We start from the raw sequence: 17,775 nt of genomic DNA, 5'->3' as shown, positions 1-17,775 counted from the left end.
ATAGAATCAATTCGAACCTATATAAGAATCAATATCTTATAGAATCAATTACACAGTTATAAGTTAGGAGCTTGGTTGATCATTCAAAAAATATATATATATATTCTTGCATAGTGAGCTAGAATCCCTTCCTATTAAGAACTATATATGTAAGGATCGAAAATAACTTAAGAGGGGGGTAAATTAGGTGGTTTGAAAACTAGCCAATATATAAGTCACTTTTTGAGAACTTGCCTTCTTTTTCTAAAGGACCACACAATGGAGCAATTGATGAATAAGTACAAGTGTTTGAGAGTATAAGAGATAGACAATTTATATTGCAAGACAGTAAGTAAAAGGATAGAATAGCAAACCAAGTTTCAAACTCCACTTGATTTTGAATACCACTTTATATAGCAAGTTTCTTCAAGTTGATCAACTTACAACCAAACTCTTGTGTACAAAGAAAGGATCACTTCCTCCTCGTGCCAAGCCGCACTTGGTCAAGCAAGGAAGTTTTACTATTACTCGGATAATCCTCACAAAACTACACTAATAAAGAAATAGAAACACACTTGAAAAACTTATTGAAATTTTCACAACTAAGAGTACAAATCTTCTTTAAAGAGTATTCTCATACTTGAATCACTCAAGATCTGATGTAGTCTCAATGTGCGAAAGTTTTTTTTGAAGTGGTTGACTTTGCTCTATTTATAAGAGACCAAAAAGTACTTTAATTAATGCTGCAAACTGATAGAAGGCAACTGAAGAGTCAACTAGCTGTTGGTAGTGTCGGACGTCCGATGGGCTGGTTTTCCGCATCCGATCGCAGGCAGTGAGTTCAAGAAGTTTTCTTAAAATGTTTAGGACGTCCGGTGCTTCAAGGTTTTGTGTCCGAAGTGTCGCAACGTTTGTCGGACGTCCGGTACTCAGTTGTTGTACGTCCGAACGAAATCAGTGAGTTTAGAGAACTCGACTTATTATTTTCGGACGTCCGAGAGTGAGTTCCTTATGAGTCCGAAGTTACTCGAAGGTTGTCGGACGGCAGATGCAGACTTTTTGTGCGTCCGACTCAAGCTTCAGCATATGTTAGCCTGTTTTGCTCCAAATCTGAAAACATCTATTTAGAAAATATTAGTAACATCCATTTGTTTTGTAATTATCAAAAGATACGGATTAAGATGAACAATCTCCCCCTTTTTGATGATGACAAAACAATGGATGGAGCAAAAATTTAAGTACAGCTCTCCTTTACTTAATACATCTCCCCTCTTTGTTTAAGTACAAAATTTAAGTACAACTTCCCTTCAAAATAATGTTCACCCATGTTTACTCAGAAAAAAGATGACTTCCCCTCACATAGAGGCCTCACATAGAGAATTCATATCCAATCCATTTATTCTCCTTTTGTCATCATTAAATCAACCATGGCCATATTATCAACAATATCATCCAGCAACAAATAATATCAGACATTAAGTGCCAAACATTTATCCAAAATCATAGGAATAACAAACCACGAGTTCAAAGCACACAAAATATCCAAATATTCTTACAGATCAGCAGTGAAAGGGAAAGTAGAGGTTTTAATACAAAACATATAAAGTTTGAAACGCAAGGGATGCCAAGAACCTATTATGAACTACTATGAGGTGCATGTGTTTAGGGGTGCCTAAAATGTGATCTTGGAAGGTCTAGACCTTCTTCTAGCCAGACGAAACTGAACAGGGTCTTCTTCCTCAGTGTCCTCATCCTCATCATCATCATCATCCTCTTCAGTTCCTCCATCAGTTGCCGGAGTTTTTCCCTTGCCCTGTGGTTGAGAAATGGAGGCACAGTACTGTGGAGTAGTTTCAGCAGTTGGCTCAGTTCCGAACTCCTTTCGCTGTGCAGTTTCATTTTCTAGAGGAATGGGAGGTACAAGCAGATTTCTTTTGGCAACGAAGGTGGCTTGTTGTTCAGAAGTCATGGTCGTCATCAACCCATCTTCAAGAAGTAGGATATGCTGTTTGAGATCCTCAAGCAGAGTGATGACCTCAAGGTTGGATGAAGGAAACTTAGAGGCTGATTTTCTGGAATGAATGGTGAAGGGTGTCACATACATTGACTGGTCACGAGGAGTCCTAGGGGTGACAGGGGTTTCATAAAAATTTTTTCTCCTAGACTCAGATACTGTTTCTTTGTAACACCATTGACCCTAAAAAAATCTCAGATTTTTTCTTTCAAAGTAAGCTTTTGAGAACACAGTTGATGTACCAACTTTTAGGGATTTGCCAGTAAAAGAAATTTCAAAATGATTGAAAATAGGAGTCAGAAATTTTTCATAGAACAGTTTCCTACAGCTGTTAGTACTTATCTTGAGCAGAAACTTACATATGATAAAATCAAAATCAATTCGAATTTTTTCCAAAAAATAGTAGAACAAATAAAGTTTCATTTTATTTGCATCAGTTCGGTGCCCATCAATGGGCACCAACAAGTTTGAAATTATGGTAAAAATGATCAGGTTCTGAGGGCTAAGATCCTCCAATCTAGCCTCAGCAGGAGTATTAAAGTGAGATTGAAAGTAGGTCATTAATTTTGCAACATGAAAGTGATGGTATGCAGAGGAAAATTCTTCGTATGAAAAAAAGTTTGCAATTTTGCCTTTAAAATCACTTTCAATTTTGGTTTCTAAAACAGAGTTAACAATGTCAGGGTTCAGTTCAATGTTAACAGAGTTGACACGAGAAATGAGATCTGTATGTGAATTGCCTTTCCTAAGATTAGCAAAAAATTGATAGACCACGTCAGGATAGTATGTGTTTGGAATGGTTAAAAGATGGGTCTATTTTTGGAATTCAAACAGGTTGAGAACATGTTCAAGATCAAGCTTACGGAATTCGTAGGGGATAATGGTCCTCTGGGTGATGAAACCCTTCTGCGAGATCCATTCAAACCTTTCTTTAGCTTCATCGTCGATGAATTTGGGTAGAGGAGTGGGTTCAGTAGCAGTGTGGGTCTCAGGTTGCTCAGGACGCTTTCTTTTTCCACTGCGCTGAGCAGTTTGCGCAGCACTCTGGACACCAGACCTTGTCCTTGGTGATCTCCTGGTAAATGGTTCCTCAGTTTGCTGTTCCTCAACAGTTTTTTCTGCATTCTGCTGATCCCCTAAAGGATCAACAGTTTGTTTTTCCTTGGGTTGAGCAATGCTCTTCCTTTTGGCAATCCTTTTTCCTTTTCTGGGTGATTTGATTACTGTTACATCTGCATTGGTGGGCTGCACTGATTTCTCTTTATTGTCATTCACTGGATGCCCTTCAGATTGCTGTTCCCCCATCTGCTCATCAGATGGTTCAGCAGATGGCTCTCTAGTTTGCACATTCTGCTTTTTTCTTGCAGATTGTTTCATTTTTCCACCTCGATTTCCAGTTTTCTTCTTGGGTGATTTGATGAAGGGTTCAACAACTTGAACATCTTCATCCTCTTCGTCACGCAGCCTGAAAGTGCGTCCGGCACTCACGGATCCCCCTCTAATCCTTACCATGATTGAAGTGTAGTGTGGTTTATGTTGTGTGATGTGATGCAAATGAGTATCAAATGGTGAAAAATTCAGTATGAACTACAATGGATGCACAAACAGTCCACAGAGAGTGAGTTTTTGTGATTAGGGTTTCGAGTAGTAATTGAAATTTATAGTGTAGTTGGCGGTTGGAAAAAGTTACGAAGTGCAATAAACTCGCAATAGGTGTGAGAAGGTGTCGGTCAGAGTGATTTCTTGGTACTTGTTCCAAGGAGAGACGAATTTGAATTTTGAACTTTGAGAGAATGTGAAGAGTTGCGTCCGAGATAAAAGGATAAGAATAAACTGAATGACGCAGAGAATTTCTTTATAAGATGCAATTTTTGAGTGTCGGACGGCCGAAAGAAGTGAAGCGTCCGACACAACCGACCGAACCGAAACTTTTCTGGAAAATGGATGAAGAACATGTCGGACGTCCGTTCTAATCCATTGGACGTCCGATAAAGAATGACAAAAAAAAATCTTAGAATATTTTTTCTGAAACGCCCAGTTTTGTTCTCAGATATACATATTGATCCAGTGGAAGGGATTTTGTGAGGTTATCAGCAATTTGATCTTTAGAACAAACATATTGAACACAAATTTTACCCTTGTGGACAAGATCGCGAATGAAATAATGCTTTATGTGTATGTGTTTAGTTCTAGAATGTTGAATGGAATTTTTTGTCAAATTGATGGTACTAGTGTTATCACAGTACATAGGCACACAATCATACACTAAATCAAAATCATTCAATGTATTTTTCATCCACAACAATTGAGCACAACAAGCACCAGCAGCAACATATTCAGCTTCAGTTGTAGACAATGAAATAATATTTTGTTTTTTGCTAAACCAAGATACTAAGCAATTTCCAAGAAAGTTACATATACCTGTTGTACTTTTTCTATCTACCCTACAGCCACCAAAATCAGTATCAGAGAATCCACACAGAGGAAGTTCATGACACTTAGGATATCGAAAGCCAAAACTCAAGGTTCCTTTTAAATATTTAAGAATTCTTTTTACCGCATTCAAATGTGAGTTCTTTGGACAAGACTGAAAATGATTACATAGGCACACAGCAAACATAATATCAGGTTTACTAGCAGTTAAGTAAAGCAAACTATCAATCATACCTCTATATTTCTTTTCATCAACTTTTGTACCTTTTTCATCCTTGTCAAACTTGGTAGATGTGCAAATAGGTGTTCCAACTTGTTTTGAATCCTCTATTCCAAATCTTTTTAGTAGCTCCTTGGTGTATTTGGTTTGATTGATGAATGTTTCATCTCAGGATTGAACCATTTGGAGTCTAAGGAAGAAATTTAATTCTCCCATCATGCTCATTTCAAACTCTTTTTGCATGATATTGAAAAAATCCTTACACAAACTCTCATTAGTAGCACCAAATATAATATCATCCACATATATTTGTACAATTAAAAGATCACGTGAACTTTGTTTAGTGAAAAGAGTAGTATCCACAATACCTCTTTTAAAATCATTTTCAATCAAAAAACCACTCAAACGTTCATACCATGCTCTTGGAGCTTGTTTTAGTCCATACAAAGCTTTTGAGAGTTTAAATACATGATTTGGATAAATTTCATTTTCAAAATCAGGAGGTTGATCAACATATACTTCTTGATCAATAAATCCATTTAAAAAAGCACTTTTAACATCTATTTGAAATAATTTAAAGTTCTTGAAACATGCAAAGGCCAAAAATATTCTAATTGATTCTAGCCTAATTACGGGTGTAAATGATTCATCAAAATCTATTCTTTCTTCTTGAGTGTATCGCTTAACAACCAGTCTGGCCTTATTTCTTACTACCTCACCTTTGTCATTCATTTTATTTCTAAAAATCCACTTGGTGCCAATGATAGGATGATCTTGTGGTCTAACAATTAATGTCCAAATCTTGTTTCTTTCAAATTGATTTAACTCCTCTTCCATAGCTAAAATCCAGTTCTTATCTTTCAATGCATCAACAACATTTTTGGGTTCAAAGTGTGAGACCAATGTAAAATTATCTATTAGTTGTCAAGAGGAGGAACGTGTTCTGACCTTTTCGGATGGATCACCAATGATGAGTTTCTTAGGATGGTTTTGGACAAATTTCCAGGCTCGTGGAAGATCATTAGGAGTGGTAGTGTCTCTGCCGTTGTTTTTCCTAGTTGGACTGTCTTGAGTTTCATTTTCCTTTGAATCATTTTCTGGTGAAACAGTGTCTTGGTCACTGATTGTTAGTTTTTTTAGTTCTTCTTGAACACCTGCATCATTATCCTCACCACAACTCATGGAAATATCACTATTAGATTCATCAAAAGTAATGTGTATAGTTTCCTCTATAACCAGAGTCCTATGATTATAGATTCTAAAACCTCTCTTATTCTCACAATATCCCAAAAAAATTTTCTCATCAGATTTTTTATCAAACTTTTCAAGATATTCCTTGATGTTTAGAATGAAACATCTGCAACCAAAAACTTTAAAATATCCAACAACAGGCTTTTTATCAAACATCAGCTCATTTGAAGTTTTGTTCAAAATTGGTCTTAAAAGTACTCCGTCGATGGTATAGTAGGCTGTGTTTATAGTTTCAGTCCAAAAATACTATGGTAAATTACATTCACTAAGCATGGTTCTAGCAGTCTCTTGAAGAGTTCTATTTTTTCTTTCAACAGCTCCATTTTGTTGGGGGACTCTTGCAATGAAAAATTCATATGTAATACCATTGTTATCACAAAATTCTGAAAAACCACAGAAACAAAATTCTGAGCCATTGTCACTTCTTATTTTAATGATTTTCAAACCAATCAGATTCTGAACTTTTACAAATAGTGAAACAAAATTTTTGAAAGTATCATCTTTGTGTGCAAGAAATATCACCCAAGTGTATTTAGAATAATCATCAACAACAACAAAATAAAATTTTTTGCCATCTAAACTTGTGGTTTGAGTTGGACCAAATAGATCAAAATGTAAACGTTCTAGAGGTTTTGTAGTAGAAACACATTTCTTGAGTTTAAAAGATATCTTGACTTGTTTTTCAAATTGGCAAGCATCACAGATTCGGTCTTTTTCAAATTTGATTTTTGGAAGCCCTCTAACAAGTTTCTTTTTGAAAATTTCTTTTAGCAAATCCATATTGAAATGACAGAGCCTTCTATGCCACAGCCAGGGGTCCTCATTTGCTGTTTTGAGACAACTAAGGCTAGAGGAATCAACTTTTTCAAGAATAACTACATAAATGTCATTTACCCTTTTTTCTTTGAAAACAGTGTTGAATTTTGAGTCAAGAACAAAACATTCATGCTTTTTAAATAACACAAACAGATTCCTATCATACAATTGATTAACGCTTAACAATTTGTAGCTCAAATTATCAACTAAAAGAACATTGTGAACAAAGATTTGACTATTCTTACCAACATCACCAATTCCTACAGTTTTGGCTTTTGGCTTAAACTTGATGAACTGTGGTGTAACACCAGTCATATGTCTTGAGCATCCACTATCGATGAACCACTTTGATTTCTTAATAATGTTTACCAGGTTCACCTACACAAAGATCCACAAGATAATATTTGGTACCCTTTATTTTTTGGGTCCTTGAGAGTTAGCATTATGTCTAACCATCCACATGCATCTCATGTCATTATTCATATTTTTTCTAACATAACAATTACTTTTATGTGGCCAAATTGACAACAGAAACTACACTCAGTTAAAGAATTATTCAAATGAATAGGTTTAATAAATCTGACTTGCCTTTTCCTATGGATAGCAATTCATTTGCATTGTGATTCAGCCTTTTTTGAAGAGTACCAAAATGAGATTTTGCGTCATTCCTTTGAAAACATTTTTTTTTCTTATGTTGAAGCATCTAACTAAGATCATCCATTCTTCTTTTCAAGTTACTCTGTTCATTTTTTAGCATGTTACAGAAGTTTATTTTTCTATCAAGTTCAGCATGCAAATTATTTTCAATCCTTTTCAAGTTCTTATTTTTATTGCTTAGACATTTGTTTTGTCGAAAAAGGCTTGCATTGTCTTGTATCAGAAAGTTAATTTTCTGTTTTAGTTCCTTATTTCTAACATAGGATTGTTTCAAACTATTGTGCATTTTTTTCAAAAATAAATTAACATCATCATCAGATTCACTATCTCTATCAGTTTGAGAGTTACACGTGGTTACCTCTTCATCACTAATGGCCATGAAAGCCACTTGGGCAGATTTCTTTTCTTTTTTGACTTCACCTTCTGAATTGCAGTCATTCCAGGTGATCTGAAAATTGTTGAACTTTGGTTTTCGTTCAACCTTGCTCTTCTTCTTTTTCTTCATTGGACACTTATTTGCATAGTGTCCAGGTTGGCCGCATTCAAAGCACTTATCAGTTTACTTTTTGTTGAACTCTAGCTTGCCTTTGTTTCTCAAGTTATTGGACTGATTCGGGAAGAAATTGCTAGGTCTATCTTTTCTGAATCTTCTCTTGTTGAGTATTCTTTTGAAACTTTTCGTGATGAGTGCAATATCACTGTCATCACCTTCCATTTTATTTTCATCTAAGGAGGCTGAATCATCTTCATCTTGTGAGGCTTTTAGAGCAATACTCTTTCTCACTTTTGTATCTTCTTCCTTCTGCACCTTGGACTTGAGTTTTAGCTCATAAGAGGTTAAAGAATTAATAAGAGATTCAATAGACAAGATATTTAGATCTTTAACTTCTTCAATGGCAGTCACCTTACTCTCCCATTTCTTGGATAAAACATTCAGAATTTTTTCTATTTTTCTCACCTAGAGAGTAATCCTTTTTAAGTACTTCTAAATCCTTAATAAGATCATTGAATCTGCAATACATCTTGTCAATGTTTTCATGAGGTTCCATCTTAAAGAATTCATACTTAGTGACCAGAATGGACTTCTTTTGTTCTCTCACATTCTCACTTCCTTCATGGATTTCTCTGAATTTATCCCAAATCTCTTTTACAGATCTACAGCTTTTGACTCTAATAGACTCATTTGAATCTAAAGTATTGTATAATACATTCATAGTTTTGGCATTTAAGATAAGATGAGTTCTATCATCACCAGTCAACTCACTCCTTGTTTTTAGCCTCGGCTTATGAGTAACTTCATCAATAATAGAGGCATCATATGGACCTTCATTGACAATAAATTACAACTCAATATCAATAGATTGTAAGAAGATAATCATCCTTTCCTTCCAACTCACATAATTTGATCCATTGAACATTGGGGGTCTAGTGACGGATTGTCCTTCAAAAAATATTACATTGTTAGTTGTCATTTTTACTCCAAAATCGATTGAGCTTAATCTCTAGGAGACCAAACTCTGATACCAATTGTAAGGATTGAAAACAACCTAAGAGTTGGGGTGAATTAGGTGGTTTGAAAACTAGCTAAAATATGAGTCACTTTTTGAGAATTTGCCCTCTTTTTCTAAAGGACCACACAATGGAGCAATTGATGAATAAGCACAAGTGCTTGGGAGTAGAAGAGATAAACAATTTATATTGCAAGACAATAAGTAAAAGGATAGAATAGCAAACCAAGTTTCAAACTCCACTTGAGTTTGAATACCACTTTATATTTCAAGCTTTTTCAAGTTGATCAACTTACAACCAAACTCTTGTGTACAAAGGAAGGATCACTTCCTCCTCGCCCCAAGCCGCACTTGGTCAAGCAAGGAAGTTTTACTATCACTCGGATAACCCTCACAAAGCTACACTATTGAAGAAATAGAAACACACTTGAAAAGTTTATTGAAATTTTTACAACTAAGAGTACAAATCTTGTTTAAAGAGTATTCTCACACTTGAATCACTCAAGATCTGATGTAGTCTCAATATGCGAAAGATTTTTGAAGTGGTTAACTTTGCTCTATTTATAAGAGACCAAAAAGTACTTTAATTAATGCTGCCAACGGATAGAAGGCAGCTGAAGAGTCAACTAGCCGTTGGTGGTGTCGGACGTTCGATAGGCTGGTTTTTCGCTTCCGATCGCAGGCAGTGAATTCAAGAAATTTTCTTGAAATGTTTAGGACGTCTGGTGCTTCAATGCTTTGTGTTCGAAGTGTCGCAACGTTTGTCGGACGTCCAGTACTCAGGTGTTGTACGTCCGAACGAAGTCAGTGAGTTTAGAGAACTCGACTTATTATTTTCGGAAGTCCAAGAGTGAGTTCCTTATGCGTCCGAAATTACTCGAAAGTTGTCGGACGGCCGATGCTGACTTTTTGTGCGTCCGATTCATGCTTCAGCATATGTTAGCCTGTTTTGCACCAAATCTGAAAACATCTATTTAGGGAATATTAGTAACATTCATTTGTTTTGTAATCATCAAAAGATACGGATTGAGATGAACAATATATAAGTCAAATATGAGAATTTCATAGGATTTTTTGATAGTTACTGTAAATTAGCTCTTTTTACTCCAAAAAGTACAATATTGAGAAAAATTGAAAAAAAAATTAGAACATTTGGTTGCCTAGAATATTATCATTCCATTTTTAATATCTATTCTAGAGGTCCATGGATCATTTACATCTCGAAGCTTACTAGGGGATTAAATTCTTCAATTCTCCACTTTACTTTCTTATGTAAAATAAAATAACTAAATTTAGATTGTACATATATCTAGTAGATTAATCTAAGTTTTAGACAAATATAAATAAGTAGACATATATTTTTTCTGGTGGAAAAATCTTAGGTACTTGTCCCCTTGAAAATATAAGAAATATATGGACCAACATGCTACTAGACAAAGCTCCAACTATATGGCTTATCCTCAACTACTTATAACTAGAAGGGGATCACCATGCTGATGGTTGAAGTTATAAGGTTGATATATCCGAGTTACGCCTAAAACGATATGTACTAGTTATTTTTTTTCAAAACAATAAAATATTTTTATTATAAAATAATTGCAAAATAATGTCAACATCGCAATATATGATTAATTTAGGTTTAAACTTAAGCATGTAGGAAAGTTGGTTTATCAAAAGAGAAAACACTAAAGTGAATAGCGTAATATCAAATACAAATAATCAAAGTAGATTTGCCTAATGTTCATGGAAAGTTATCAAGGCAATAATTGTGAAAAGGAAATAAGTTATAGTACAATTTAAGTGATATTTATCTAAAGATACTTTGGCAGTCATATTTAAATTGGATAAACTAGTAGAATTGGAAGTATAAAACAAACAATGCTTTAATCATCATAAAAGCTGATGTGATTGGTCACATAAGGACCAATTGCTAAAAACATTACAAAGTAGGGAATAATAAAGTACAAAGACGAAAACCCCATTAGCTTCCAATGTTCCACTATTCGAGTTCTATATCACTCATATTTGCAAAGAGACAGCATAGTGGAAGTAAATAAACTCTTCTAAATTTGTTTCCATGTTTTGTTTAAAAAACTTAGGTAAATACTTTAAGTATCCGAAAGAAAGGAGAAAAGAGTACATTTCATACTACTAATATGAGCAACCATCATAGTTAACCTATACTCCATACCTAGCAAGAGACATCATATAGTATTTTGGTTTGTAAATCATATAGACAACCCTATCCATTGTTCTGGTCACCTTTTCACTCTTCAACGTATTATAACAAGCCAAAAATTAATTGATAGAGGTTACAATTTTATGGTACTTAGTAAGTCAACCAAGTCGATTAAAGAATATCTCTTATTCGAGTCAATATACAACAAGACATTAATTTACAGTAAAACAAAACTCTCTCTTCTCTTTCTTAAGAAGTTCATTGATATCATATCCAACTTGTTTAGACATAATTCACAATCAAAAAAGTTTTAGTTGCAAAAACCACAACAGAGTAGTAAAAATAAGATCTAATATTTAGATTAAAAACAAAAATAACTTCAAATCACATGAAAGCCAACTTTTTTTTTTAATATCAAAATCATCAAATGTCATTGAAACAGACACACATAGGTACAAATGTGTAGATATAGATGGGACAAAGGTCTGAACAATCCTATACATCTTGTGTGACGACCCCACTTTCCCTTAGGGTGTACTCCAAGGTTTAGCGGACCGTCTGCTCAGTTCTCGCCAGGACTCACTCACTCACTTCAATAAAATGAGTTACAACTTCAAAAGCAAGTAAAGATGTGCCAATCAAACTTAACATATATACAAACATTAACACAAATACACAATCCTCAAGGTTAAGTATAAAAGTTCAGGATCCAACCAACTACTAATACTATCACTATTACACAACAAAAGTTCTAATCGAAAGTTTAGTCTTCCTCTAATCACCCATCCTTTCTCTCAAACCCTGTAAGGAAAACAAATTTAACGAAATCGAGGGATGAGCTAAAGCTCAGTGAGGTTCCCATACACATAACCAAGCAATTGAAACAAGGACATTTTTCATTCAACAACAATCAATCAAGAAAACATTCATAATATAAAAGCAATGAAAACACACGCATTAAAAGGATATATACTCACATGGAGCCATTCGTTCATTCATTCGCCAACCATTTTCCTTATCCCTCCAATATTAGAAAATAATTTTTTTTTCAAGTGAAAACTCCTTCAATATTCTTGACATTCATTTATTGATTTCATTTCTCGCCATTAGCCAATTCACTGGTCAGTTCTCCACCAACTTTCGTGGTCATATTCGAGTATACCAAACATTATCCCAGGGTCACCAGTCGCCCGACCGAGTCCATTTCTAGCTCGAGTCGACTGGCACCGAAGGGCAAGAGTTCAGTTCAGCCAAAAGGCTTACATTCATGCACAAGTAGCATTCAATCATTGAAAATTCACTTTGGCTTGGGTCGAGTGCGATAAAATACACACTCGCCCATCGAAAATCGATTTAGCAATCATTAGAAAGCATTTAACATTCAATTGAATATTCACAACAAGTACACAATCATTTAATACACAAACATGTAAGAAACACTCACCCTAAACAAGTCACGTTTTATCAAAATTTAGTTCAAGGCCAGTACCTTGGCCACTCTCGAAATCTGCAGTCAAATATTATCCACAAAGAGCCAATCATACATAAGTGCAAGCTACATAACATATATTTCTATATCAAAGGAAAAAGGCATGAAAAGTATAGTAAGTCATATAGGCAAAGTGCACACATAATTTGTAAAATAAAATGATAAAAAACGGTTAAGTTCAAAGCCAATATGTGAAACTAAAAACCATGTTTTGAATACTTGTTTAGAATGTTAGAAATTAGGTTTACAACACTTGAGAAGTACATGTTAAGTCTGACCAAGGAAACGGAAAACAAGAGAAAGGTATCGAGAAACAATGAAGATGACAGCTATCCTTTGGTGTTTTGATCACAACTGAAGCTACACTTATCAGATTGAGGCATATTTTATGGCATTTTGAAGCCAAGACATAGACCTACATTTCCTATGAAAACATCAAGACCCAATTCTCGCATTTTCAGGGTAAACAATGGACAGTCAGAAGCACATGAAAAATAGGTCAGGAAAGTTCGAGTTTTTGTGCAGTCAGGAGTGCTCTGGACAAATCATAAGCTAAAATGATCCAATTGATCTGAATTTTTTAGGTAGAAAGTTAACTCAAATCCCTATAACTTTCATGTTTTGTCCAAAAGTTGATTCAGTCCATAAGTCAGTCAAATTCGAGTCTCAAGGTGCTACTTCATCCAGTAAAAGACAGAACAGGTATGCAATTTCAGTCAACTTTGAAAAATCACAGATATTCATGAGAATTGAGAAAAAGGCTGAAATTTTTACGATTGATAGTATTCTGACTCTAGTTTCAAACGCAATAAACGGAACTAAATTCTGACTTTTCTACAACAAGATATAGCAGATTTTCTAAAGCTGCCCAGGGTTTCCTGCGGACAAAATTTTCAGCGGCACCTCCTTTGTGTTTACTGCTTTTTCCAGCCAATTCAAGACTTCATTCTTATCACAAAACAGCCTCAACTCAAGCATATACATACCAAGCCAATAACTCACTAAATCAAGTATATAACCATCACCTACTCAAGCTAGAAAATGAAACCCTAACCTGAAATTTTCACCAATCTTCACAAATCTAGGTTATCTTCCATAAAACTTCCAATTTCAAGTCATCTTCCCAATAAATTGCAAGAATAGAAAGAAAAGTTCCTTCTTCAACTTCATACCTTCAAACCTCCAAGGAAAATACAAAAACAAGAGCTGTCCTTCCCAACTCAATCCACTACAAGCCTTCTTGCTCCCTTGATGCAACTTTCTACGGATTAATTTAGGGTTTTAGGTTGATTTCCCTCCAAATCAAGTATGCTTCAAAATGATAAATTGATGGCTTTTCTCTCCTTTCCCTCTCTTGAAGTCGGCCACCAAGAAGAAGATAGAAAGATGATGGATTTTTGGTTCAATTTTGCAAGATAAAGACTAAAATTAGTCTTGGTCAAAGGTAGCTAGATCATCAACACTTGTCACCCTACCAATTTGTCATTCTTTTCCTTTTCCTTAGTCAATAATGGTGGCTGACTTAAGGGTTAATTTAGAGAGGATTAGATGAAATAAAAACAAGGAGATTAGGGTAAGAAAATATTGGTCAAGTGGGGTACTCAATCGGAAGCAAACGGTACACGTCGGTTCAAACCAATTTTCCTTAACTCTCGCGTACTTGTGTTTTAACTTATGATTCACTAACTTATTAATAGCACTTCTAATCACTCACTTCCTCCTATCTAAAACTCACTCTTAACCACCAAATTTAGTACACACACCTCACCAATTAATTACACTACCAAAATACGTAAAGACCCTATTTTACCTTAACTATAAAACTAAGGGTAAAACTATTAATTCTATTATTTAGTACTACTAATGAGGGAGTAAATGAGTAGTAAAGATATTATAAAGTAATTTATTCAAAATAAAAGGGAATTTTACGAAAATATGAAGAATTTTGCAAGTTCTCACATCTTGTGTTAGCCACAGAGGGAAGGAAGATTTCCATCCAATATTCTAACATAAATTGACAACATATTTAGCTAATCTATTACTGCTGTTGTTACTTCCCTTCTTGATTTGAGAAAATGAGCACTTATCAAACAAAGAACAAAAACATTATTATCATCCAAATAGTAATTCGCAATGTTTCATTTGTATTCTAAGCAATGAGCTTCTGAATTAGTGAAAGGTTTATTACCTAAGCTTCCAAATAAGTCAAAGGTTGTCTGCTTGCATTTCAATTTGTCACCATGCATCCTTCCGTTTTTGCCTTTATAAGTGTCTCCTGATAACATCTGTTTCAATTCAACTCTTTGTTACCCATTTTTCTATCCGTTAAGAGCCCAAGCAACCTTCTTCCGAGCATCCTGACTGAAAAATGAAAAAATGAAATATTTAAATAAATAACAAATTCAATTGAGAAAATAACCAATAAAATTAGAGTTTCGAATATGCAAAGAGAAATAAGATATTAGCCATTATAAAAGAAAAAAGATAATCTGAAGTTATTCGTCTATTTCTTAGTTCCAGAAATTATTTCACCTTAACTCTAAAATTTTAAAGAATAGTAGTTTGTTAGGAAAAATATTAGATTTCTAAATATTAGATTTTAAGAAAATAGAGTATATTAGATTTCAAAAAATATTAGACTTTTAGAATAATTCAAAAAATTAACAACTATCTAGCATTTTGCAATGAGTCCAAGTTATCCACGCTTAGATACAAAGTTTGATGTTATTTTAAACCTTATAATGGTATCTAATAGAAGGTAGAGTAAACTTGTAACGGTAATTGTATATTAAAACATAGTCATTTTGAGTTGACTTAAGAAGGCAAAAACTCTGTACATATAATGCTTGGCCAATTTACAGACTCAGTCTTGGATATTGGAAAAAGTTCTAGCACAATCAGTAGATATTACTGCACTAGGCAATTATAACATAGGCAACAATATCATGCTCCAACACAATTGTTGACATATGCAAGTAATTGAATTGCCATAATAGTAAGACTACATCTGCCTAAAAAATATCATTTCTTAAGAGCTAGCAAGTTTTTTTGCTTTAAAAAAAAAAAAAGAATCCCTCAGCAGCCATTTATTTATGTACAAGCCCCCAAAAAGAATTAACGACAAGGAACAGATTGGTAAGAAGTTTAATAGTTTTTGAGTCTAACTGTGTTGTAGTGTTAAGTTTTCAAGATGATGTAGAAATATACAAAATATTATGAATGGACTACTGGATTTTGAGAGATCTAAGAGGGAAACCTTCCTAGAAAGCATGTTCATTATGAAGGGACTAATTACTACAATACCTACTGAAAGTTAATTCTTCAGTTGGTTTTCCTCAATTTAATGACTTAGGGTGCATTTGATAAAACTAAAGTTTGATAATTGAAGTCTAAAATTTGAATCTTCATTAAGTTATTAAATTATTAAGTATTAAATCTAATAGATTTGAGTGCATATCACATTCAATGATAAGTGAATAGCTTATTACTTAATTTTGAGAGCAAGTTTAGTTTAAAAAATTTAGTGCCGCTTAATTAATTCAAATGTTCAATTTTTGGTTATCAAATGGTCTAAGTATATTAAAATCTGAATCCATTAAGTTAAGTATTGAACTGAATTATCAAACAGAACCTTAGTCCTGATTTTTGACAAAAGTAAAGTACTATGACGAGTGACCACTTGACAAGCTTATGCAGTCAAATGGATGAAAAACATATAACAATATTTAGCACACCAGTCGGAGGTAGTGAAAGGTTCTTCAGAGGTCATGTATTATCATAAATCTTTTCTCAATTCTCTACTCTCCAATCCTACCATATGTCAAACTTATCTATTATTTGAATTGAGCAATACCAATACACGAACCTGAAGGCACCAAAATATGAAAACAACAATACAGTTCAACTTTAATTAACTAAGAAAATGAGCATTATAGAATGTTGGCTACAAAAAATATAGAAATCCAATCATTTCAAGTACCTTTAGATCATAATCATATCCATGTATGCAATGAATGATATATGCCTTGCCCATTTCTATATCCTATGGAGACTATGACAAGTTACAGTGAAACAAAGAACTTAACACATTACTTATTTAGTAGGCAAAACTTCTATTTTATGGTAACTCTGTTACAAATCTATTAAACAAAGAACTCGATACAATATTTATCTTACTTCTCTCCATCAATGACCTCAACAAGTTTCTATTGGATACAACAATTAAATGGATATGTTGCAAAACTAATAAAATAAACTACTATAACAGGGATTGAAATATTAGAGAAAGAGGTAAAGGAATAGAGAATAATTTTGTTATTGTTTTCAACTAATCAAAGGTCATATCAAGAAGTGCCAAGGTACCTCTATATATAGGTACTACAAAATTAAAGGTACACCAATCCTATTAAACATTCATTACTACAAGAACATGAATAGTCTATAAAAGGGTTCATTCAATACATGAATGGGTCTATGGATTGAAACCGTTCATCCAATGTAATTCCTTTACATAATGTAGCAATGAATTATGAATTAATTATCTTGGGATTAATGAATTATGAATTAAACCTCTTGAGAATACAAATGGACATCCACACTTTTAGTTGTTTCATAACACTCTCCCTTGGATGTCTATTACATAAAGAATATGCCTCGTTAAAACCTTACTAGAGAAAAATCCAACGGGACAAAAACCCTAGTGAAGGAAAAAGAGTGCACTATTTCTGTGTATTAATTTCTCCCCCTAATGCATACATCATTTGAAATCTTTTAATCATCGCATTCCAAGATTCTTCACCAATTTCTCAAATGTTGTAGTCGGCAATGCCTTGGTAAACAAATCTATCAAATTATTATCTAATCGGATTTGTTGCACATCAATTTCACCATTCTTTTGTAAATCATGAGTAAAAAAGAATTTTGGTGAAATATGTTTCGTCCTATCTCCTTTAATATATTCTCCTTTCAATTGAGCTATACAAGCTGTATTATTTTCATATAATATAGTTGGAGGATTTTCTTTTTCGGAAGATAACCCACAACTCTTCTAGATGTAGTGGGTCATTGATATTAACCAAACACATTTTCGATTAGCCTCATGAATTGCTATCATTTTAGTATGATTCGACGAAGTGGCGACTAATGATTGTTTTGTAGATCGCCAAGAAATGGTTGTACCTCCATATGTAAATAGATAACTAGTTTAAGATCTTACTTTATGCGGGTCAG

At 33.9% G+C, this 17,775-nt stretch overlaps 1 protein-coding gene across 1 annotated transcript; it reads right to left on the bottom strand.

Annotated features, from left to right (window-relative positions):
* Nucleotides 1-1,651: 1,651 nt before the first annotated feature.
* LOC113780505 lies at nt 1,652-3,505 on the bottom strand. Its single transcript, XM_027326304.1, has 2 exons — nt 2,826-3,505; nt 1,652-2,051 (listed from the first exon to the last, which is right to left on the bottom strand). The coding sequence occupies exons 1-2, from the start codon at nt 3,503-3,505 to the stop codon at nt 1,652-1,654; spliced, it is 1,080 nt and encodes a 359-aa protein (XP_027182105.1).
* Nucleotides 3,506-17,775: the final 14,270 nt, after the last annotated feature.

This window comes from Coffea eugenioides, chromosome 8 (genome assembly GCF_003713205.1).
Source record: "Coffea eugenioides isolate CCC68of chromosome 8, Ceug_1.0, whole genome shotgun sequence".
Classification (NCBI taxonomy): Eukaryota; Viridiplantae; Streptophyta; class Magnoliopsida; order Gentianales; family Rubiaceae; genus Coffea; species Coffea eugenioides.
This window is presented reverse-complemented; position numbering and strand designations above follow the sequence as displayed.

Bases quoted from the DNA above. Each gene is read 5' to 3' on its own strand.
- LOC113780505 (XM_027326304.1), bottom strand. From the start codon at position 3,505: ATGGTAAGGATTAGAGGGGGATCCGTGAGTGCCGGACGCACTTTCAGG. The intron at 2,052-2,825 runs GTTTGAATTCCA...CATTCATTCCAG, and splicing joins CTTGAACATGTTCTCAACCT to AAAATCAGCCTCTAAGTTTC.